This window comes from Ranitomeya variabilis, chromosome 1 (genome assembly GCF_051348905.1).
Source record: "Ranitomeya variabilis isolate aRanVar5 chromosome 1, aRanVar5.hap1, whole genome shotgun sequence".
Lineage (NCBI taxonomy): Eukaryota > Metazoa > Chordata > Amphibia > Anura > Dendrobatidae > Ranitomeya > Ranitomeya variabilis.
Genome location: NC_135232.1, coordinates 902,884,804 through 902,911,195, shown reverse-complemented (window position 1 = coordinate 902,911,195; position 26,392 = coordinate 902,884,804). Strand labels below are relative to the sequence as shown.

Genomic DNA, 26,392 nt, shown 5'->3' with positions numbered 1-26,392 from the left:
GGCCACCGCAACAGGGCAAGTGGGAAGAGCCTGGCAAAGCACCCGAATTGCAACATCTAATAGATGCGCCTCTTCTGGGGTGGCTGTCGGCTGCTATTTTTAGGCTGGGTGGGGGCAATATCCAAGGTCCCTTACCAGCCTGAGAATACCAGCCCGAAGTGCTAAGTCTTAACTTGGCTGGTTGTCAAAAATGTGGGGAACCCACGCTGTTTTTTTTAAACTATTTATTTAAATAATTTTTTTAAATGGTGTGGGGACCTCTCTATTCTTAATAACCAGCCATGATAAAGCTGACAGCTGAGGGTTGCAGCCTGCAGCTGTCAGTTTTGCCATGCTGGTTATCACAAATATAAGAGGCCCCACGTAATTTTTTAATTTATTTTATAGGTGCCGGCTGGTGATTACTCCCATCGGCCGCACCTGCTCTCGCTGTTATTAGCTTCAGCAAGCGTAGGCTGATAGGAGAAGCACTCTCTCATCAGCTGACATTTCTGTGACCGGAGGTAAACTTTTTACCCTCGGTCACAGCTGCTGGCTCATGCTGTCATCTGACAGCGTGGGAGCCGAAGCTCTCTGACTGCCAGTAATAATCTTACTGCAGATCAGAGGTAATGTTTGCCGTGCTGACATGCATATGACAGTGCGGTAAACAACAAAAGTTTGGGCTCCCCCACTCATCTGAATGGGGTCCATACTGTTTTGGTACCCAAACTTTTTAAAAATGTTTGGCCGAATCCGCTGGACCCAAATATCCAGGGGTTCGCCCATCATTATTCATAAGGTAAGACAGTGCAGTGGCCATAATTCATGGGGGGAGTTATGATGTTTATAGTATATAAGGGGGGTGGTGTGGAGACTATGTTTCATAGAGGGACAGTGTGGGGGGTCACTTTTTGGGCAGGGAGCACAGTTGGGCAAATATTTATTCAGGTGCACAGCATATGGCTTATTTAGTGCACAGCATGTGCGGATATTTTTTATTTAGGTGATATTGTAATGACACTGTTATTTTTAACGGCAAAGTTGGGAATATGCTGCAGAAAACCGAAGAAGAGAAGTCTGCAGAGACAATCTGTGGATGTTCAAAGTCATAATGATTTCTGGACTATTTGAAGAATAATTGGATGAGAACAATTCCAATCAGATGTGAACCTATAAGGTACCTGGATCAAAGGGTGCATTTATGTAAGGAGGTGGCGAGGACCCTCAGTTACTCCCTCTCTCCTTTATGTCGGGCATGTGTCCCCATGCGGTGTCCTGATAGTTTGGTTAAGTATTACTGTTATGAAATACTGTTTGATTGTTGTATGTGTACTGTGTGATGTTTACCTTATTTCCTGTCTTTGCATTATATTGCACTGTATTGGACAAGAATAGTTCAGGGACAGTAAGGGTTAAACGGGGGGCTGAATTGGCAGTCTCAGAGACAGAGGAAGTTCCTATCTCCCGTTCAGAGCCCGGGCAGGCTTGCCCACGGCAGGACGTGCTCCTCTGATGAGAGCATAATATACCCCCGGAGCAGAGAAAGTGCTGCCAAAGGACTGCTGGGCAGCTGGAACAGGCATTAGGACTGTGCGAGTGCCCAGTAAAGGACTGTCTGCTCCTTGGAACCGCACGGGAGCTGTTGGGACAGAATATCTGGATAGGGACAGGGCAGGAAGTATTATCTCCTCTGTTTCATCGTTAAAGTTTTGCTACTGTTGGAACCGAAGTGTGACGTGTGGTGCATTCATAGGACGCCGCTCCAGTATGGAGAGAAACCGTGTGCCAGCGGTAACTAACTGTGCCATAGGGCTGGGACTTGAACTGTCTTTTCATGTGCAAGGGGCCGGGTTGCTCACTGACTGTGACCTAGTGGACTTGCCCATGATTACCACCCCGTTACATTTATATTGGACAATCACCACCTTTAAAGGAAACCTTACAGGTGATGCATGCTGCCTAAATTGTGGCAGCAGGTATCAACCACTGGCTGTACGATCACAGCCATGTATGTTTGTCTCTGAAACACTGTGGTATAGGAGATAAAAACATACTTTCAAGTCCACATTCACACATTCAGTATTTGATCAGTATTTTATATCAGTATTTGTAAGCCAAAACCAGGAGTGGCTGAAAAATGCAGAACTGGTTTCTATTATACTTTTTCTCTGACTGTTGCACTCCTAATATTGACTTACAAATACTGATGTAAAATATTGACCAAACACTGAATGTGTGAACGTGGCTTAATAGCTGCCAGAGACCGCGATGCCAGCTGTCAGGGACCACGCTGTGCACAAGTCGTGCATATGAGTCCCGGCATCGTCTCCTCACCGGCTGACAGTGACTGACAAGTCTCTGCCTATGTGTGTTTGTAGGCAGGTACGATTAGGCAGTCTGCAGTCACCTAAAGTCTAGGTCTTGCTGCCTGCCTCAACTAAAGGGATATGACCGAAAATGATGTTCGACAGAGTACACTGGGAGTCCATCTGCATCAGTACTGTGAATGGGCCTGTCAGTACTGTCACGGATTCACACCGCTGTCACCAATATGTCACGGATTCACACCGTGACTGTCAACAGTACGTCACGATCGGGGTGACCTTTGGCCTGCCCATGGCTATCACATGTGCAGGGGGCTTATCTTAGTTATCTCTCCACTGCTCCAATGTGATGAAAACACAAACAAGGCTATTGACCTCTCAATTCACCGCAGGGGCTTATTTTAGTTATCCCACTGCTCTGCAATATAACACTAACTGCAGGGATTTATGTATATCCCGCTTTACAGTTCCGCTTTAAAACTTGCAGCTCTCCGGCGCCCCCCCCCCCCTTACACTCAGGTTAGATTAGGTACTGCACCTAGGGTAATTAGTCGCCAGAAAGGCTGCCTGCTCTGTACTGGCTATTGGGCACGCAGCAGCGAGGGCGATATAACTACTCCCACTCAGGCAGGAACAATAATTATCAATGCCGCTGTCGCTACGACTCCCAAGAGCGCAGGACAAGGTATGCCGCCACCAGCTTCGATTAATGGGTCCGAAGACTTAGGGTACATTTTGGAGCAGGAGAACGAAGCTGGTATTTTAAATATTTTACTCCATAAAGATCAGGCAGTGTTTATAAAAAGGTATATAAAGATGTTACAATATGAGACAAAGTATGTATGTACAAAGCAATTATAAAATAACATGGATTAAAGAAGAAAGATAAAACTCGCATGTGCTCAGATCATTGCAGGCAAAACCATGCTGGTAGGCGGAGCCAAATATCCCAATTTATGAGAAGGTCTGGCAGCAACAGCTCCTCAGGCACGACTCAAGGCTGGGTTAAGTGCAGTCACTTATACCTGCAGCCTTGTGGCATCACTGAAGGGGTTGAGTTAACATCCCCATCCCCTCTCCTCAGCTGTACAGTTTTCTCCAACAATTCTTATAACTCTCATATCTTCGCTCGAGAATCTGGCAGAATCATAACACACACCTCATCCATCTTGTATTAAAATTAGCTTTCAATTGGTACCAAATTCGTCCTAGTTGTTCCACACGGTTCCGGAGAAATCCGCACTTTGTACCTGTTGTGTTTAGCTGCTCGCGCTTACAGTGTTGGACAGATCTACAGATGGAAGTTAGCAATATATACTTATTATTTTTCTAGCCCAAAACGGTGGCCCAATATATTACTATAATAGAACAAAGAACCTCATGTCTTGAGAGGGATATCAGACCAGTTTCAGCTGGAGGGAGATTTGTGCAGCTGCAAGCGCAATAAACATTCCTGGCTTGGGGGCAGGGCAGAGCATTGAGAAGAATAGCTTCTCACACACACACAGAAGCAAAGAGAGAAGGGTGGGTCAGAGCCCACATCGTGCATGATAACAGGGAAAATGAAAAATCCTACTCCATTTTATACATTATCGTGACAAGTACATTCTCCTGAATCCTGTTTTGCATGGCTTTGGACATAACCCCCAATGGAGCCACAGAACATAGGCGCAAATACTATGTGAAAATAGCCTTACTAATCTTTTGGAGATTTTTTTATTTGTTTTAAGCTCTTTCATTCTGAGGAGATGTCGAGATTGGGGTCCTGAGACATCAACAAATCTGTTCAGAATAAAAGATTTTAAAACATAACTAAAATTGATGCCTTTACTTTGCTTCATATTTTCGTCTGCAAAAAACTCAGCATCTTATAGTTTCAGCAGTGTGTATGGTATTTATGTAAATCTCATTCCCCTTGTGCTTTCCTTTTATGCTGCATAAACTGCAGCTGGAAAAACATGCTTTAAACACATGTAATAAAAATGCACTAAAAATGCAATAAAAAATGCAAGTGACCTAATTTATTTAATTGGTGTAAAAATGTTGCATAAAATTTGCAGCATCAAAATTCACGAAATACTCATAGAGGGAACTTAGCCTTGGGCTGCATTCACACATTCATGTCTGAGTAATGTTCTGATTTTTTTTTCATAGAAAACACAGGCCCATAGAGTACAATGGATGTATCCACACTTTTGTTAAATTACAGATCCATGTTTGAGATTTGTGTGATTCAGGCCAAGTGTTATTCTGATCCAATTTGCTAATTAGAACACGTTGATATTGGCGGCTTTGGCAGACCTTAGTCTAATTTGCATGGGGACCTTAGCTACTAACTATAGGGAATTGGCACCTTTAGGCCTCATTCACACAATCGTGTTTAAAAACTTTTACCGGTGTAATCAGTGTATGGTTTGTGCGTCCGTTTTTACCATCAGTTGTTACTAGTGGTTTTCACAGATGGATAAATAAATGACAAAGCTTCTCCTATACAGTTATATGAAAAACTTTGGGCACCCCTATTAGGGTATGTGCACACGCTGCAGATTTTGCTGCGGAACCGCAGCGTTTCCGCAGCTGACGGTCCACAGCGGTTTCCCATAAGTTTACAGTACAATGTAAACCTATGGGAAACAAAATCCGCAGTGCACATGCTGCGGAAAAAAACGTGCAGAAACGCAGCGGTTTATATTCCGCAGCATGTCAATTCTTTGTGCGGATTCCGCTGCGGTTTTACACCTGCTCCAATAGAAAACTGCAGGTGTAAACCCACTGCGGAAACCGCAATAGAAACCGCGATAAATCCGCAGTAAAAACCGCAGCGTTTTTGCACTGCGGATTTATCAATTCCGCTGCTGAAAACTCCTCAATGGAATCCGCAGCGTGTGCACAAGCCCTTAATCTTAAGCTTAATGTTTTATAAAAATTGTTTTTTTTTGCAACGGCTATTTCAGTTTCATATATCTAATAACTGTTGGACACAGTAATGTTTCTGCCTTGAAATGAGGTTTATTGTACTAACAGAAAATGTGCAATCTGCATTCAAACAAAATTTGACAGGTGCATAAGTATGGGCACCCTTATCATTTTCTTGTTTTAAATACTCCTACCTACTTTTTACTGACTTACTAAAGCGCTTTTTTTGGTTTTGTAACCTCATTGAGCTTTGAACTTCATAGCCAGGTGTATGCAATCATGAGAAAAGCTACTTAAAGTGGCCACTTGCAAGTTGTTCTCCTGTTTGAATCTCCACTGAAAAGTGGCATTATGGGCTCTTCACTTCAAAACAACTGTCAAATGATCTGAAAACAAAGATTATTCAACATAGTTGTTCAGGGGAAGGATACAAAAAGCTGTCTAAGAGATGTAACCTGTCAATTTCCACTGTGAGGAACATAGTAAGGAAATGAAAGAACACAGGTACAGTTCTTGTTAAGGCCAGAAGTGGCAGGCCAAGAAAAACATCAGAAAGGCAGAGAAGAAGAATGGTGAGATCAGTCAAGGACAATCCTCAGACCATCTCCAGAGAGCTGCAGCATCAACTTGCTGCAGATGGTGTCACTGTGCATCGGTCAACTATACAACGCACTTTGCACAAGGAGAAGCTGTATGGGAGAGTGATGCGAAAGAAGCCATTTCTGCAAGCACGCCACAAACAGAGTTGGCTGAGGTATGCAAAAGCACATTTGGAGAAGCCAATTTCTTTTTGGAAGAAGGTCCTGTGGACTGATGAAACCAAGATTGAGTTGTTTGGTCATACAAAAAGGCGTTATGCATGGCGGCAAAAAAACTCAGCATTCCAAGAAAAACACTTGGATTTTTTTTGCAAGTTATGGTGGAAACTAAGTATTTGGTCATTAACAAAAGTTAATCTCAATATTTTGTTATGTATCCTTTGCTGGCAATGACGGAGGTCAAACGTTTTCTGTAAAGGTACCTTCACACTAAGCGACTTTACAACGATATCGCTAGTGATTCGTGACGTTGCAGCGTCCTGGATAGCGATATCGTTGTGTTTGACACGCAGCAGCGATCAGGATCCCGCTGTGAGATCGCTGGTAGTTGCTGAAAGTCCAGAACTTTATTTCGTCGCTGGATCTCCCGCTGACATCGCTGAATCGGCGTGTGTGACACTGATCCAGCGATGTCTTCACTGGTAACCAGGGTAAACATCGGGTTACTAAGTGCAGGGCCGCGCTTAGTAACCCGATGTTTACCCTGGTTACCATTGTAAAAGTAAAAAAAAAAAACACATACTCACATTCCGGTGCCCGGCGTCCGCTTCCCTGCACTCCTCCTGCATCCTGTAAGTGTCGGCCGTAAAGCAGAGCGGTGACGTCACCGCTCTGCTCTGTGGGAGATGCCGGAGATGTTCGGCGCTGACACAGGATGCAGGAGGAGTGCAGGGAAGCGGACGCCGGGCACCGGAATGTGAGTATGTGTTTTTTTTTTTACTTTTACAATGGTAACCAGGGTAAACATCGGGTTACTAAGCGCGGCCCTGCGCTTAGTAACCCAATGTTTACCCTGGTTACCAGGGGACTTCGGCATCGTTGGTCGCTGGAGAGCCGTCTGTGTGACAGCTCTCCAGCGACCACACAACGACTAAACAGCGACGCTGCAGCGATCGGCATCGTTGTCTGTATCGCTGCAGCGTCGCTTAGTGTGAAGGTACCTTAAGTCTTCACAAGGTTGGCACACACTGTCGGTGGTATGTTGCCCCATTCCTTCATGCAGATCTCCTCTAGAGCAGTGATGTTTTGGGCCTGTTGCTGGGCAACACGGACTTTCAACTGCCTCCAAAGGTTTTCTATGGGGTTGAGATCTGGAGACTGACTAGTCCACTCCAGGACCTTCATATTCTTCTTACGAAGCCACTCCTTCTTTGCCCTGGCGGTGTGCTTGGGATCATTATCATGCTGAAAGACCCATCCTTGTTTCATCTTCAATGCCCTTGCTCTTAAGAACTGCTCTTTGGTGATTCCACTGGTACTTCTGCGGAACTGACATATTCTACCAATTCCTGCTCTTCTACCTCCAAAAGCTTCTTGAAATACCCATGTATGTCTTCTGGCACAGTCTAGCATCCAGAACTGCTATCTTAGTTCATGTTTTATGACTTGTTAGAGGCAAGTTAATTCTAATTATACTGAATTTCAAAATAATGGTAACATAACATGTTATTTATCCTGTATAGTGAACGGTGCACATTTTAAAAGTAAAAAAAAAAACCACAATGGCAGAGTCGTTACTTTATTACAGAGTTAGCAAAGTGAATCAATAAGTTATATGAATCCAAAAATGGTGTCATTAAAATTACAGCCAATGCTTCAAAAGGAAAAACCCTTCTACAGTTATGATAATGAAAAAATAAAAACGTTTTAGACTTTGGAATGTGCCAATGAAAAAAAATTCTGCTTCCTTACAAAGATTGTACCAAGTTTCTAAAGGTACCGTCACACTAGGCGATATCGCCAGCGATCCGTGACGTTGCAGCGACCTGGATAGCGATATCGCTGTATTTGACACGCAGCAGCGATCTGGATCCCGCTGTGAAATTGCTGGTCGCTGCTAGAAGGTCTGCACTATATTTGGTCGCTAGGTCGCCGTGTATCGCCGTGTTTGACAGCAAAAGCAAGGATACCAGCGATATTTTACACTGGTAACCAGGGTAAACATCGGGTTACCAAGCGCAGGGCCGCGCTTAGTAACCCGATGTTTACCCTGGTTACCAGCGTAAAAGTTAAAAAAACAAACAGCACATACTCACCAGCGCGTCCCCCAGCCTCTGCTTCCTGACACTGACTGAGCGCCGGCCCTAAACTGAAAGTGAAAGCACAGCGGTGACGTCACCGCTCTGCTGTTAGGGCCGGAGCTCAGTCAGTGTCAGGAAGCAGAGGCTGGGGGACGCGCAGGTGAGCATGTACTGTTTGTTTTTTTAACTTTTACGCTGGTAACCAGGGTAAACATCGGGTTACTAAGCGCGGCCGTGCGCTTAGCAACCCGATGCTTACCCTGGTTACCCGGGGACCTCGGCATCGTTGGTCGCTGGAGAGCGGTCTGTGTGACAGCTCTCCAGCGACCAAACAGCGACGCTGCAGCGATCGGCATCGCTGTCGCTATCGCTGCAGCGTCGCTTAATGTGACGGTACCTTAAGTTGTCTTCTAAAGATAAGAAAAAAAGTTGACTTAGGCTGGTTTCACACTTGCGTTTTTGTCTGCAGCGTTTTTTGCACAAAAAACGCATGCGTTTTTTTTCCTATATTTAACATTGAAAACGCATGCGTTTTTTTGCACATGCGTTTGGTCGCGTTTTCAAACGCATGCGTTTTTTGTCTGCATGCGTTCATTTTCAAAAATGCTACCTGCAGTATTTTCTTGCGCGTTTTTTCGCGGCAAAAAAATGCATTGCTGTCTATGTAAACGCATGCGTTTTTAAGCACATGCGTTTGTTTGCGCTAAAAACGCATGCGTTTTTATAGAAAAAAAACAGAAAACACACTGAAAAGCCACCCACCACCATCAAGGTGATAAAGGGATCCAAACCCTAACCCTAACTCTACCCCTAACCTCACCCCTAACCGTTTAATGAACATTTTCTGACAGTCATATTGCCACGTATTTAAGTGCCACGTATCACGTATTTCAGTGCCACGTATGCCACGTGCCACGTATTTAAGTGCCGCGTGCCACATATTTAAGTGCCACGTGCCACGTATTTAAGTGCCACGTATTTAAGTGCCACGTATCAACGTATTTCAGTGCCACGTATGCCACGTGCCACGTATTTAAGTGCCACGTGCCACATATTAAAGTGCCACGTGCCACGTATTTAAGTGCCACGTATTTAAGTACCACATATTTAAGTGCCACGTGCCACGTATTTAAGTGCCACGTATTTAAGTGCCACGTGCCACGTATTTAAGTGCCACGTGCCACGTATTTAAGTGCCACGTGCCACGTATTTAAGTGCCACATGCCACGTATTTAAGTGCCACGTGCCACGTATTTAAGTGCCACGTATTTAAGTACCACGTATTTCAGTTGCACGTATTTCAGTGCCACGTATTTCAGTCACGTTTAGGGTTAGGGTTAGGGGTAGGGTTAGGGTTAGGGTTTTCTTGTGTTTTCTTGTGTTTTCTTGTGTTTTTCTATAAAAACGCATGCGTCTAAAAAACGCATGCGTTTTACCGCGTTTACATGCGTTTTTCACACATGCGTTTTTAAAAAACGCATGCAGATAAAAACGCAAGTGTGAAACCAGCCTTACTGATTGAGGGAGTCCAAGTGCTGAGATCCCCAGTGATCTAAAGAACGAGGCTCTACACACCCATTGTGAATGGAGTGGAGATTGAGCATGCCCGCCTCTGCTCCATTCATTCTGCCAGAAATATCCAAGCGATGTAATCAGCTATCTTCAGCAGTCCCATAGAAAATCAGTGGATCAGCGCACGCATGTTTGATCTCCACTCCATTCTGCAAAGCCTCATTTTTGGAAACCCTGGGGGGTCCCAGCAGTCGGTACCCTAGTACTTTCTGCCATAGCCCGTATCGATAGGGTATAACCTAATAACTATAATGCGAAACGCTTTACCAAGTTTTTATCATAATAACGTAACATGATCATCATGTAAATGATTATTTAACATTTTTCTGAAAACAATAAGATCACGTCAAACTGTGTATGGTGAAAATATTAAATTTAATTAAATTGTAAATCTGACAAATAAAAAAGAATACATTTCATTTACAAAAAATATTTCTAATAAAAATTATACGTGCTAATAATTTATTATGTTCAAATAATTTGTACAAAAAAATCATCAAATTAATGAATAAGATCTAACATGTAAATTATCTGATAGCAAGATTAGTAAAATATGTATTTTCAGTTTTGAGAATTTCACTTTAAGCAATGAACATCTCAATTTTATATTTAAAGGGTTTGTCCGGCCTCCTGCTTAAGGTCTGCAGTAACTTTTTGTGATTGCAGACTTCAGAATCCTTATAACTCCTTTAACTTTGGGTTAATAATCATCTACAGAGTGGTGCACAGTGAGATTGTACATTAGGCACAGCCAAAGATCACACTGTGAGGAATGTGTACTTGAGGACTATATGTGGCCAGTATATGATTTGTATCCTGCATTTTAGCAGTTTCTCCCTCTGCACATGAAATCTCAGCAGTTTCTTTTTCTTTCATTCTGCTTCTGTCACCCAGCAGCTTCTCTGACCTGTCCTCTCCATAGACTTCTATAGGCAGCTACTGAAGACAGATTTGTAGATCTACCCGAGCAGTTTTTGAGAGTGAATGATCAGTACAGAAGACAAAAAGTGACTGATATTTGGAGAAGAAAAGCATATTTTCCTACTAAGATATATTACGTTTCTTATCTTTACATGTCTTGTAGATTCATGAAAAAATATAGTATTGCATAATTTAAGTAACGCTAATCTGCAATATCTGACATGACACAAGGATAAGGATGGCATGCTACTAGTAAAAAAAGCAAAGGGACTCTATTTTACAAATTTATATAACCCCTTTTCTATTGCATGTACCTGATGTTTGATCATAACCCAACTTTATTATCCATCAATTGCTGACAGTGTCAGGCTGTGTAGACATATGGCCCATTAAAAATGAGGAATGGCAGTGCATTAAAGAGGTATTCCCATCTCCAAACTCCTATACGGATATGTAGTACGTGTAATAATCTCATCCTTACAAATTCAGTATAGTTCTTCTGATTCGCTATGTCTCTTACGCACTGTAAAGGGTATTGCAGTTGCTTAGGTATGCATGGCTAAACATATGACCACTCATATAGTGACAGTAAGTTAGTCAGTTGTTAGTGGTCGTAACCATGGATATGTAAGCTACTGCAATGCCCTGCACATGGGGTAAATGACATAGCAAATCAGAAGAACTACACTAGATTTCTAATTGGAAGTATTTGCTAATATTATTATAATAACATCTACTACATATTGTGATAAATTCTGGGAGATGGTAATATCCCTTTAACGATCAGTTTGTGGCCCGGTCCAGACAGGTGTTTTTCACTGTCTGTATCTAGACCTCAATGCCTGGACTGACCACCGGTCTGCCAACCTGGACTTACAGCCTCATAGACACATATGATGCTACAAGTTCAGAGCAGGGGACCTGTGTTTAGTCCAGGCATTGAAACCTGTTTACAGACCTTGACATACACCTGTCAGAGCCTAGCCTAATAGAGGGACAGCAAAGTACAGGATTATAAGGAAAAATGCAACAGAATTATTATTTGATGAAGAATACAATCTAAACCAGAGTGACATTTAGAGTGACAAAACCCCACAGTACAGGACTTTACTGAACCCTTAAAAACAATATATGGAGATATTTATTTTTCACTTGTTTCAGATAATAAATATAAAACAAACACACTGAACATTGTTAAAGGCACCTTTATGGGTCCGGAATATTGATTATGGAAAACAGGCCTAGCAGGGACACGGCATATATGGTCCAGACTTTCCCTTTTTTTTGGTTTACTCATTCACAATAAATTTGTCCATTCAGAATTGTGATCTATATTCAAGTGTTCAAGCATTTGCTTCCAGCCAGGCCTTGATACCATTTTTGTTAGCTGCAACCCATTCAATGTTATTTTTTACAGTTTCCAGTGCTTGCTTCCTCGGGGTTTCTCCTGCCCCTGCATTTGGATTTGTCTCAAAAAAATTTTCCATCTAGAAAATGTAGAATGAGAAAAGTCAGCTCTACAGCTATACATAATCCACTTTCATTAATAAATGCTGTGTATTATAAATAATAGTTTCCACAATCTTGCTTAGACAAACTAAAAGAGTGGTCTTGTCTAACTAAACATTGTAAAGGTGCCATGGATGCGGGGGAAATAACAAGATTTATTCTCACCTGCTATTACCCTCACGGATCCATGGCAGACTGCACTGATGTCACTGTTCTAGTCACAAGGCTTCTGAGGCCTGAGATTGGCTGCAGCGGTCAGGTGATTAGAGCAGCGCATCATGAGATGTTTCTTTGATAAACTCACAAGCAACATATTATTAAAAATGTATATTTCACCTTTCATTAATAGAAAAATAATTGAAACACTGCCACGGGGATAAGATAAAATATTTATCTAGAATCCTTAAATAGTTTTTCTTACAAATAAAGTATATTTTAATTAATAGATGTTAGGATAAAAATAAATTCCAGGATTGGATGTGTCAACTTTTTTTTTTCCTGTGCTGAGATAACCCTGTAAATGTGCTGCTACTGTGTAATGGCCGTGTCTGACCGTACAGGAACATGGTCTGAGCACACAACAGCTCCTGGGCAGGGGGGGAAGCAACAGAGTATACAGATAGGACAGCAGGGGATCACTGCTGATTCTTTTTTCTGAGGCAAAACATATCACTACCTGTTTGCTGTGATCCCCTGCTGTCCTATGTGTATAATCTCTTTTACGTCCCCCCCTGCCCAGGAGATGTGGTATGATCAGACCATGTCCCTGCACGGTCAGACACAGCCATTACACAGTACACAGCAGGGGCACAGTTATAAGATTATCTCAGCACAGGGACTTTTTTTTAAACACATCTAATTGTGGAAATTATTATTATTCCAAGATCTATTGATTAAAATGTTGGTTAAATTTAACTGTGTTCTTGGGAAACCTTCTTTAAGAGAATTGGTCAGGCCAAGAACCAGTGTATAAAACTAACTCCTGATTAAAGCTGTTTGATTGTTAATCAACTAATTATTTATTGTTTATTAACACATAAAAATATTCCACAAAAAAAGTCGGGATTTGATGGCTAAGATAAACTCAATGCACAAGAGCACCTACTTGCCACAGTTGAGTCTCTGTGTTAAATGTTGTAGATATTCTTGTAATTATCCGTCCAAGGTTTCGATCATTGATGGTGTACCTGATATGAAAATAAAAACGCCTTGTTGTGATTTTGGAACAAAGCTTTGATATGTTTGTACTGATTAGTCTTAAAGTTACCTGTTTACTAAAAAGTCCCAATTTATTCTCACCCAGTCCCAAGCCATTTGTTTTCCAAGCTTGCTGTATGCGGATATATAATATATGACATTCAGCGCATCTTGGCTCTTAATAAGACTGGTGTCATAGATGCTTCTGAGTAATCTAATGAGAAAAAGAAAATAAACATTTATTCACCTTACATGCCTATGTTCAGACAGACGTATTGGGTATAGTGCACTTTGGGTAAAAAGGAATACAAACATTAATACATGTATGTAGAAACAGTTATTTTGTCAATGTACCCCCATGTAGCTATCTAAGTTACTGAGAATACACTGATTTGTTTAATCTCAGTCATTAGAAATATAGTATATAGACTCAATATGAAAAAATTGATAGAGCTGCAAACCTCATGCATTACTAATCAATCTCCGTAGTCTGCAATCTTTAGTATCTCTATAGAGATGTGGTCCCCAACCTTTCTTACCTTGAATGCCACCTTTAGGTCTGAGCCATGCTCTAGAGCCCCATTCAACACCCCTCTCTCCTGATAGTAGTGACTCCCAGAGCCCCGCAGCACCAGTATAATGACTCCCAAAGCTTTCCGATAGGGAGCACATCAAGACATTGTGCCACCCGTCCTTATAGGCAGTCCACTGAAATCTAGGAGTTGTCACTATACCACCCTTTGGTATTCTTGCATCAAGCACACCCACCACACTATTGCATCCAGCTTCACGCACCCCTCTAAATGACAGTATCATCCAATCTCCAATATGTACTACCCATGATCGTACCCCTCAACCCTCAGATCTGCTCTTGTGTACAGGGCTACTCATCACAAATTCACCATCTAGAGTCCTTCTCATAGCTGTTTGCTACACCTAATGCTAATGCACTAAGCTGGCATACTGCTGTGGACCGCAGATCATGGGACCATGAGCCACGTTGAGTTCTCCTGCTATAGAACATCCACCCTGTATAATGTGAATGTAAGTGATTGTCAGACAATGTATTGTTTAAAAACTAATCTAAAAAAAAGGAAAAACTTTTAGAAGACCTGTCCAGAAGTGGGATGCTGTTCACTGATGCTAGTCCCTGTAGAAGTTTTTCTTTCTCCTGAGCTAATGATGTTTTTAGATACTCCTGAAACATAAAATTCCAGTATTCCTCTTCACCAGACTGCAACATCCCATAACGATACACCAGCTGTCTGAGGTTCACGGGGATCCTAGAAAAACAATGTACAAACAATGTATTAGCTAAATTGCACACTAATGCTATTGCTTATTCTGCTCTGTATAGTATTTGGTTAGCGGAAATATTAAGAGGAAAAGGAACCGTTGTATTAATTTTGCAGACTTTTACAACTCTATACGATGCTGTACAATATATGCATGTTTGCGTAGTCATGTGTATACTATATGGATACAAGTATTGGAACACCTACACTTTACACCTACAAGAACTTTTAAGACATCCCATTCTGAATCTATAGGCATTAATATGGAGCTGGTCCACTCTTTGCAACTAAAACAACTCCAACTATTCTGGCTTTTTACGAGATTTTAGAGTGTTGTAGGAATTTTTACCTGTTGGATGGAGCATTATATGGGGCCTATTCTGTTTGGAGCAATATATGGGGCCCATCTTATACTGTACGGAGCATTATATATGGGGCTCATCATATATGGAGCAATATATGGGGCTAATTATACTGTATGGAGAATTATATGGGGCTTATTATACTGTATGGAGCAATATATGTTACTCGTTATACTTTATGGAGCAATATATGGGGCTCATTATACTGTATGGTGCCCATCTTATACTGTATGGAGCATTACATGGGCCCATTATATATGGAGCAATATATGGGGCCCATAATATACTGTATGGAGCCTTGTATGGGGCATATTCTTTATGGAGCAATATATGGGGCCCATCATATACTATATTATTATTATTATTATTTATTATTATAGCGCCATTTATTCCATGGCGCTTTACATGTGAGGAGGGGTATATATAATAAAAAACAAGTATAGTAATCTTAAACAATACAAGTCACGACTGGTACAGAAGGAGAGAGGACACTGCCCATGAGGGCTCACAATCTACAAATATGGAGCATTATATGGGGCTCATTATGTGTAGAGCAATATATGGTTCTCATTATACTGTATGGAGCATTTTGTTTGGCTCATTATACTGGTTGGAGAATTATATGGGGCTCATTATACTGTATGGAGCAATATATGGGGTTCATTATACTGTATGGGGCCCATCATATACTGTATGGAGCATTATATGGTGCTCATTATGTATGGAGAAATATACAGGGTCCATTATATTGTGTGGAGGTTTATGTGGGGTTCTTTATTTTGTATGAAGCAATAAATGGGCCCATTATACTGTATGGAGGACTATACTATCCGGTTTCTGATCTACTGTACAATTTACAATAATGTAATGTAAGAAGTAAGTGAATTATTTGGCATTGTACTTTACCTATACTTCTCTGCCACATCTGTGCATCATGAATCGTGCTATGTGTTTAAGGGGCCCACTCATACTCTTTCGCCCAGGGCCCAAGAAAATCTGGAGGCGGCCCTGATTACACCATCCATCAAAAGTATTTGAATGTGGAGCAGCTTAGATGTTTGAACGCTTTTAACATTTCTGTGCTGTTACTTTATTGCAACAAAAGAAAAAATCTCATACATCTCAGGAGAGTCACTATACTGAAGCATGACGATGATGAACTTCATATTATGTGAATATAAACATGTTATGAAGTAAATATCATTATTTGGAAAAATACATCTAGAATAGCATTGCAAGAAGTTTCCATTACCCTGTCCCAGCCTTCCATTGTTTGAAAATGTTTAAGGAATTGTTTAGTGCATCAGGATCTCCAATCCCACAAGCAAGAGCCAGTACTGAAGTTCGAAGGAGCCTAAAAGCCACAGAAAAACAGTTATCCTGACAGGATATATGTGCCAATTATTTCGTTTTGATGGCACCATGCACTTACTTCTGAATGTCACTGCCTTCATCAAGCCATCCAAGATTATTTGCAATTGGTTTAACTTTTTTCTGTAAATATTCCTGTAATACATTTTTCTTAATTATTGTTTATGACCATTACGTTCTACACAACTGTATCTTGAAAAGCTTCTTCATATTCTAATCTACACATTGTCTAAACTAGTTTGGCAAGTTGTGCACATTAGCTAACAATGGCTGTTACCATTCTCCTAGCACTTTTGGAACAATCTTTCTCAAACTGTCCTTTCCATCACCTCACCAATGTATATTTCATGAAGGTCATTGGGATCGAAACGTCACACTGTGTATTGGATGACACGAATAAAGATTTTCTTCATTATCTACCCGAGTGCTAGATTCTTCTTTGCACTAATAATTTGACAAGTAGTCAAAAGTCTTTAAGCTCAATTTATTAAGGTGTTTTTACAAGAATTCTGATTTAAACACATTTTTGTTGACAATTGGTAGGTTCCCCTTAAGTCTAAGCTGGACAACACTGATTTCAAAGTTGTGGCTGGCATTCATAGCCAGATCAAAAAACGCTGCATACTACATTTTCTGATCAAGCTTTAAAACCAAACCAGCGTAATAACAGATATATTCGATGAATGGCAACAATCTTATAAAATAATATGGGATTAGTCCCCACATTTGTTTCGTTCTGGTGTTCTTCTACTAATTAAAAATCGTTATCATTATGAGATATGCTGAACACATAACAGACCTACAGTGTACTTTGTCTCTCAGACTGCCAATTACATCCCTCTTGCACTACATAGAGAAAAAGTTGCTGTGAACACATGGCTTTATTAACTAGCAAGTTTCTTTTATAAACCCCTTCTAAAAGGTATCATTTAAAGAAGCATCATTGTTGGTTAAACAAGCAGTACAGTGACAACAATCCAAGATATATGACCACCTTCCATATGTGAGTAAGACATCCAACTCACTTTAGCTCCATATCATTGCAGAAGAAGGCCCTGTGCAGGAACAATATATGGGTCATTTGAAGCCCAATAACTTATCATAATGCACAATTCCACCTATTTACCTCTTGAGCCCCCTGGGTGGCTGCACGGATGCCACCAATAGTATGTCTGCCTCTATATTAATGTTTATCTCTTAGTTACGAGGAGGTAAATATTTGCAATGTTTTGGTCTTCTTTTACATTGATACATTTAAACTGAAATGACTGGAGTTTTCAGGGCACTTATTTTGTAATTCTTTATTAAAAACTTGAAATTATACAGGGATGTGCTTATCCTGGAGCTTTAATAACTATTATGAAAGATTTGTCAAAACTAATCCAATGAAAAGGAGTAGACCATAGCAATGAATCAGATTCTAATCAAATTAAAATCTAGACCTGATTACATGCTATGGGCAACTCCTTTACCTCTCATTTATATTACATTATGATCTTACATGCCCCTAAGGGTATGTACACATGACAGTTTTTATCGGGAATGACACTTAAGAAAAAAATTGTACTTTTAATGACGCAGGAAAAAAACTGTATTTTTTATGACGCAGTTTCACCATTGTCTTTTGTGTCTTTTCTCTGGACTTTCCTTGATAGTGGAAGAATAAACAGATTTTTGAATTGCAAAGTAGTTAAAAGAAGTAACAAAATAGTGAACACGTGCACAGCAATGTCACCTTGATAATCCTATTTAGCATTATGTTGATTTTTCGTTGGTCTCATCGGGGCTTATGTTCGAACCCCCCACAAAACGGGATTCGGGCGTATGCGCCGACAGGGCCATAGAATATAATGGTGCCGAGAGATCGAACGTGTGCTGTGACATGCATCGATTTGAGACATGTACGCCTACTGGAGACGGACACCATACACAGTCTACTACATCTGATTGTCCGCCTCCACGCATCAGTTTGTTCTTCCTCATATTTGAAAAACAGTTCTTGTTTTTTCAATGTGCTGGATCCATTTTTGGAGCATGCATCAGGCTTTGCAACCCTTATTGCATCCATTTCTCTCATCTAATATATAAAGCTGAATGTGTGTGTGTGTGTATGTATGTATGTATGTATGTATGTCCGGGATTGGCATCTGAACCGTCGCAGCTACAGCCACAAAATTTTGCACAGTCACACGTCTGGACCCCGAGAGCGTCATAGGCTATGTTGTGAGGTGAAATTTTAACCCCGCGCTTTCCAATTCACCAAACAATTTTGCCCCTATCTACATAATGGGGAAAAAGTGAAAGGAAAAGTGTTGGAGGCGTCGCAGCTACAGGCACAAAAATTTGCACAGTCACACGTCTGGACCCCGAGAGCGTCATAGGCTATGTTGTGAGGTGAAATTTTAACCCCGCGCTTTCCAATTCACCAAACATTTTTGCCCCTATCTACATAATGGGGAAAATATGAAAGGAAAAGTGTTGGAGGCAAATTAACAGCTGCCAGATGTGAACAAGGGGGACTTAAAGAATGAGAGTGATGGCGCCAAAGAGTATATACTGTACAGTTGCTAAGGTGGGGCCCCGACATGGGATAATCACCACACCACCACGGGGATATGAACACACACACAAAATGCGCCACACACTACCACGTGCTCGAACACATATACCACCCTCAGCGCACATTTCACCACACATACACCAACCTCACCACATAAAAGTAGAAACACAAAAGTCGCCGCTCAAAACTCGCCACGCGCAAAAATCTCCACATGCAAAATTCGCCACACGTGCAAAACTCACCTCATGGAAAACTCGCCACACGCAAAACTTGCACACGCAGAAAAATTGCCACACGCAGAAAAATTGCCACATACACAAAAGTTGCAACACATGCAAAAGTTGCCTCACACAAAACTTGCACATACTCAAAAGGCACCACACATAAAACTCGCCACGCGCAAAACTCGCCATGCGCAAAACTTGCTGCACACAACTTGCTACACTAACCTGTCACATGCAACTCGACACACAAAAAGTTGCTACACACATGTCGCCACACAAAACTCATCTCACAAAAGTCCCTACATGCATGTCGCCACACGCAACTCAACACACACAACTTGACACACGAAACTCGCCCTAAAACACACACAAGTCTGGTATTATCCTTCAAAAATAAAAATCTGATTAATAAGCAGACAAACTACAAGAGCAACAAATGTACCATATAGGAATCCGGCAGCTGTCAGTCACATGACCAGTCTATTATGTGTATGTGTGAGCTAATATATACTGCCAGGGGGAGGGCTTACTGTTGGCTGGGGATTTATCAGGCTGCCATTTTAGCTTACAAATACTGAGGTAAAAATACTGACCAAATAACGTGTGAACGAGGGCTAATACAGGAGGAGATGACATACAGTTATATACTATATACAGGAGGAGATGACACACAGGTATATACTATTTACAGGGGAGATGACACACAGGTATATGCTATATACAGGAGGAGATGACACACAGATATATACTATATACAGGAGAGATGACACACAGGTATATACTATATAGAGGAGGAGATGACATACAGGTACATACTACATACAGGAGGAGATGACATACAGGTATATACTATATACAGGAGGAGATGACACACAGGTATATACTATATACAGGAGCAGATTACCTACAGGTATATAGTATATACAGGAGGAGATGACATACAGGTATATGCTATGTATAGGAGGAGATGACATACAGGTATATACTATATACAGAAGGAGATGACACACAGATATATACTATATATAGGTGAGATGACACACAGGTATATACTATATACAGGAGATTACATACAGGTATATCTAATATATAAAGCTGAATGTGTGTATGTATGTATGTGTGTATGTCCGGGATTGGCATCTGCACCGTCGCAGCTACAGCCACAAAATTTTGCACAGTCACACGTCTGGACCCCGAGAGCGTCATAGGCTATGTTGTGAGGTGAAATTTTAACCCCGCGCATTCCAATTCACCAAACAATTTTGCCCCTATCTACATAATGGGGAAAAAGTGAAGGGAAAAGTGTTGGAGGAAAATTGACAGCTGCCAGATGTGAACAATGAGGACTTAAAGAATGAGAGCGATGGTGCCAAAGAGTATATACCGTACAGTTGCTAAGGTGGGGCCCCGACATGGGATACTCACCACACACTGGGATGTGAACACAAACACAAAATGCGCCACACACTACCACGTGCTTGAACACATATACCACCCTCAGCACACATTTCACCACACACACACCAACCTCGCCACATAAAAGTCGAAACACAAAAGTCACCACTCAAAACTCGCAACGCGCAAAACTCGCTACATGCAAAACTCGCCATATGCAAAACTAGGCTCACGCAAAACTCGCCACACGTGCAAAACTCACCTCATGGAAAACTCACCTCATGCAAAACTTGCACACACAGAAAAATTGCCACATGTACAAAAGTTGCACCACATGCAAAAGTTGCCTCACATAAAACTTGCACATACTCAAAACGCACCACACATAAAACTCGCCACGCGCAAAACTCGCCATGCACAAATCTTGCTGCACACAACTTGCTACACTAACCTGTCACATGCAACTCGACACACAAAATGTTGCTACACGCATGTCACCACACAAAACTCATCTCACAAAAGTCGCTACATGCATGTCGCCACACGCAACTCAACACACACAACTTGACACATGAAACTCACCCTAAAACACACACAAGTCTGGTATTGTCCTTCAAAAATAAAAATCTGATTAATAAGCAGACAAACTACAAGAGCAACAAATGTACCATATAGGAAATACGGCAGCTGTCAGTCACATGGCCTGTCTATTATGTGTATGTGTGAGCTAATATATACTGCCAGGGGGGAGGGCTTCCTGTTGGCTGGGGATTTATCAGGCTGCCAATAGCAACCAATCACAGCTCAGCTTCTATTTTGCTACAGTTAATTAACCTGAGCTCTGATTGGTTAATATAGGCAACAAAGACATTCTCAGTATAACAAAGCTAATATATGTTGTGAAATTCTTCTATTAGCTTAGTTTTTGCCTTTTAATAATTACATTTCTATCTATTTGTTTTGTGGTTTTTGTGTGCAGAATAAATTTTTGTTAACACATTCTATTTTGCTAACAGCAGTCATTAACCCGGGCGAAGCCGGGTAGTACAGCTAGTATGAAATAAAAATTCTTAGCTTCTCTTACCGATTAAACAGTAAAATACGGACGGCCCATAGATGACATCTGTGAGCTATCCTATTCTCTTTTACATGGGACCATTGACTTGCATTATCGAGTCTGATCCGCGACATGGATCAAAGTAGGCAGGGGCATATTGCTAATGGGATTCATTTTACTGAGAACTGTGTAAGGCTTCATTTTTATTTCCTTTTTGTTGTAATGTAGGGAAATGGAGCACTTTTGCTCACAGAATACAGCTGAGAGCTGACCAAGGGGGAATCCTCCACATCTAGAGGAAAGAAGGTTTAATCATGATCACAGACGGTGATTCGTTTCTGTAAGAGCAGTGAGACTATGGAACCTTCTGCCACATGATTGTAATGGTTGATTCACTACAAAAGTACATGGAGGGCCTGGATGCTTTTCTTGAAAAATATAATATTACAGGTTGCGGGTACTAAATTCTGTGATATGGCATTGATCCAGAGAACTAGTCTGATTGCCATATGTGGAGTCGGGGAGGAAATTTTCTCATTTAACACAGCAAAAAAAGTCAGCAGTATTTACCTGCCCAGATATCAGAAACTAATGCACTTTCAGGATGCAGCAAATCCACTCATAACCTACCAATTCATGGAGGGGTTGATTGGTTAGAATTAAAATTGCATCCAAAAAAGGCTTGTATAGGACGCTGGTCACACAAATGTAGTGCACAGTGTCTGGCTTACAGCCTACTAGTGACGACTGTACTGATTAGGGGGGCTGCCCAGCATTATATAAGTGCACCCCATGAGGACAGACACCCTAGTTTACAAGGCCAACATTGATGGGTTTTTAAAATTTGAGGGCAATTTTAATTCCTCTTTATGAGGTTTTGGTTCTAATATGAAGCTATTACCATCTGCCCCATGGGATTTTTGCTTCTTATGGATTAATATGCTAGGTTATATGTTTAACTAAATGGACCTAAAAGTATATGATTAAAGCCAGCGTCACACTACCGTAGAAAACATCGCATAGCACTTGGCCCAGTGTTAATCTATGGGGCAGCTCACATCACCATTTATTTTCTCGGGCGTATTCAGGGTGCATGTAAAATCACAGCATGCTGCGATTGTCACCGAGACTCAGCTGAGACTTGCCAATGCAAGCCTATGTGTGCGAGAAAAAAATCGCACAGCACTCAGACCATGCGAGTGCTGTACGATTTTTACGCAGCGGTGTCCTTTGAAAACCAACAGTTCATGTGCCATGTACAATCAAATCACAAGTTACAATAGAATAGATAGGATAGATATATACTTATAGAATACATAGATAAATATAGATGTCAGTGACACACATATACAGTATATATATATATATTTATATATATATATATATATATATATATATATATATATATATATATATATATATACATATACATATATTTCCCACTAATATCCAGCACACATCATTACAGTCTGGTTTATTTCACGTAACCAACTTTTTACATTTACAAAAGACTAAGCACTGGTAACGTCATAAACAACAATGACGCCATGCGTCCCTCTGTAGTATGTCGATGTTATAGTCCGAAATTGTTTCTGCCCTGCTGTGTCCCAAATCTGGAGCTTCACTTTTTCCCCATTAATTTCAACTGCCCGGATTTTAAAATCAACTCCGATTGTTGTGATGTAGCTGCCTGAAAAGTTATTATCAGCAAACCTTAGGAGTAAACTACTTTTCCCAACACCGCTGTCTCCGATAATCAGCAATTTGAACAGGTGGCCATAATGATGGGCAATGTTGGCAGCCTGTGCAGCTGGTGAGCCAGCTCCCAGGATCTCCGCGTTACATTCCGCCTTTTCTGGGGCGGCTGAGAGATGATGCTTTTAGGCTGGGGTGCCATTATCCATGGCCCCTTCCTAGGCTATTAATATCAGCCCACAGTTGTCTGCATAGCCTTTGCTGGTTATTAATTATAGAGGGACCTCACGTAATTTTAACAGCCAGAGAATTGATATTAATAGTCTGGGAACCTCTATGTGTATTACTCCCTTCCCAGGCTATCAACATTGACCCCAGCCGACGGCTTTCCCTCTGCTGGTTATGAAAATTGTGCGGAAGCCCACACAATTTTTTTCTGAAAAATTATCTTTTATTAATTAAATACATGTACAGTAAGCTGCACACACTGTACTAATTGTATTTGTCACAGACATATATATATATCTATCTATTCTATATGTGTTTCCTGTATGTAATAAATCTCTTCTATACTGTCGACTCCTGAAGTGATTTTACAGTACACAGCACATGAATTGGCGGCTTTTCTTATATCTTTCTATCTTCTCAATATAAATACACACATATATATATATATATATATATATATATATATATATATATATATATATATATATATATATATATATACACAGTGCCTTGCGAAAGTATTCGGCTCCCTGGAACTTTTAAGCCTTTTCCCACATATCATGCTTCAAACATAAAGATGCCAAATGTAAATTTTTGGTGAAGAATCAACAACAAGTGGAACACAATTGTGAAGTTGAACGAAATTTATTGGTTATTTTACATTTTTGTGGAAATTCAAAAACTGAAAAGTGGGGCGTGCAATATTATTCGGCCCCTTTAACTTAATACTTTGTTGCGCCACCTTTTGATCATGGGCCTCTTGGCTGCATCTCTGATCAGTGTTCTCCTTGTTTGAGATGAAAGTTTAGAGTGACGTCCGGGTCTTGGTAGATTTGCAGTGGTATGATACTCCTTCCATTTCAATATGATCGCTTGCACAGTGCTCCTTGGGATGTTTAAAGTTTTGGAAATCATTTTGTATCCAAATCCAGCTTTAAACTTCTTCACAACAGTATCACGGACCTGCCTGTTGTGTTCCTTGGTCTTCATGATGCTCTCTGTGCTTCAAACAGAACCCTGAGACTATCACAGAGCAGTGGCATTTATACGGAGACTTGATTACACACAGGTGGATTATATTTATCATCATTAGGCATTTAGGACAATATTGGATCATTCAGAGATCCACAAAGAAGTTCTGGAGTGAGTTTGCTGCACTGAAAGTAAAGTGGCCAAATAATATTGCACGCCCCAATTTTCAGTTTTTGAATTTCCAAAAAAATTTAAAATAACCAATAAATTTCGTTCAACTTCACAGTTGTGTTCCAGTTGTTGATTCTTCACCAAAAATTTATATTTGGTATCTTTATGATTGAAGCATGATATGTGGTAAAAGGTTGAAAAGTTCCAGGGAGCCGAACACTTTCGCAAGGCACTGTATATATCTAACTATCCATCTGCAGCGCCCCAGAGTCCTGGTCGTTGCAGTACTGTGGCTCCGCCGCTAAGGGGGGCTATGGTACGTCTGATGGCACTGAAGGAGTTCATCTGACTAGGTATCACATACACCAATACATTTCACAGTCGGGCCTCCAGGGGGAGCTAAGGGTGCTATTTATTAGGCCACTCCTCACCGTGTGGGTAAACTGGGGGTCAGGCAGGAAGTTAGACAGAAAGCTGACTGTGTTGGAACCAGACAACACCTTGTGGCAGGGGGTGTTGTGGGGAAGATTCGGTACGGTCCCTGTCAGGTTTGGGACCCTGACAGAGGCCTGGCTACAAGAAAGAACGTCACGGGACTGTGCCTGCTCAGCATAGTGGCGGTGCCCTAAGAAAGGATCAGAAGCGAGATATATTGTGCTGAGTGAGAAACGAGATCAAAGCAATAAGGAGAATACCAGTAGGAGTCGTGCTGTAAGACCGAGGCAACATCCTACTGAGGCGCACAACTGGCGGCCAGAACGCCGAGGAAGTATTCATATATCTAGCTCCAAGCAATACTTCAAACCAACGGCAGGACAGTCAGTCACAGGCGGGCTGTCTCACCTAAATCACCTATGCAGACTCTGGGGGCAACCTGTGGAGAGGGGCGACTCTAGGGTCCCGGAAGAGCTCCGAGCCTACCCGTCATACGGGTGCGTCCCAACCATAACACCGGGAGGGACGGAGGATTAGCAGAACATCATCTAATCGAGTTGTGAGGGAACACAAGAAAGAGACACAACAGTTGTGGGGACTATCCCGTAAGCACAGCAGGGGAGGACCACAACACATAGCGCTAGCAGGAAGGCACAGATTTCCACCTGCAAGGAGAACTCTGGAGGTGCCATCGGACCGGCCGGACTTGCGCAGCCTGGTGAACCGTATTCCGGACTGAGGACCCAGAGGCCTTCAGTAAGGAGGTAAAGAGACTGCAACCTGGTGTCCTCGTTATTTACTGCACCGCACCACCACCACTATCTACATCTATCATTGTGCGCCCCTCAGCAGGGTCACGGACCGGGTCTAGCCACCGTGACAACCCCAGAGCAGAGACTCAGAGGCCCGGTACCGGGTACCCCTCGGCCCTGCGGCAGTGGGGGCGCTACAACTTGGCGTCACGAACAGGATCTACTTAAGCCTGAAGAATCAGGTCATGTGTGCCTTGGAACTGTGATTTATTGTGCTTGGACTGTACTTTATTGCAAAGACTGTGCTGTGCCACTTGCCGCCAAAATCCGCCGCCATTACAGCGCTGAGGAGAGCGCAGGAGAAGAAGAAGGGCGTGGAGTGGGCATAGGCAAGCTGGAGAGCGCGAAAGTCAATGGCCGCCCAGTCTAAATATTGTTGCATCCTAAGGGCGGGCCCGTCAACAGGGGAGATCCGCCTCCTGATCTTCTATGGCGGGCGGAGACCGAAGAAACGAAACTATGACTCAGATGAGGTGGGACTGGAAACTGGAGAAGGCCTGCAGAAAAGGATGGCCCCGCATCGACCCCCGTCACCGGAGGATTATTCGGATATGC

At 41.7% G+C, this 26,392-nt stretch overlaps 1 protein-coding gene across 1 annotated transcript in view; it reads right to left on the bottom strand.

Annotated features, from left to right (window-relative positions):
• Positions 1-9,991: 9,991 nt before the first annotated feature.
• The window catches only part of ENPEP (glutamyl aminopeptidase), a 128,347-nt gene continuing 111,946 nt past the window's right edge, over positions 9,992-26,392 (bottom strand). The window contains exons 15-20 of the mRNA XM_077278968.1: positions 16,350-16,423; positions 16,170-16,271; positions 14,373-14,543; positions 13,331-13,474; positions 13,169-13,250; positions 9,992-12,041 (exon numbers count right to left, since the gene is read on the bottom strand). Of these exons, the coding sequence (XP_077135083.1) occupies positions 11,898-12,041; positions 13,169-13,250; positions 13,331-13,474; positions 14,373-14,543; positions 16,170-16,271; positions 16,350-16,423 (717 nt within the window). The 3' untranslated portion in view covers positions 9,992-11,897. The remainder of the gene's footprint in view (positions 12,042-13,168; positions 13,251-13,330; positions 13,475-14,372; positions 14,544-16,169; positions 16,272-16,349; positions 16,424-26,392) is intronic.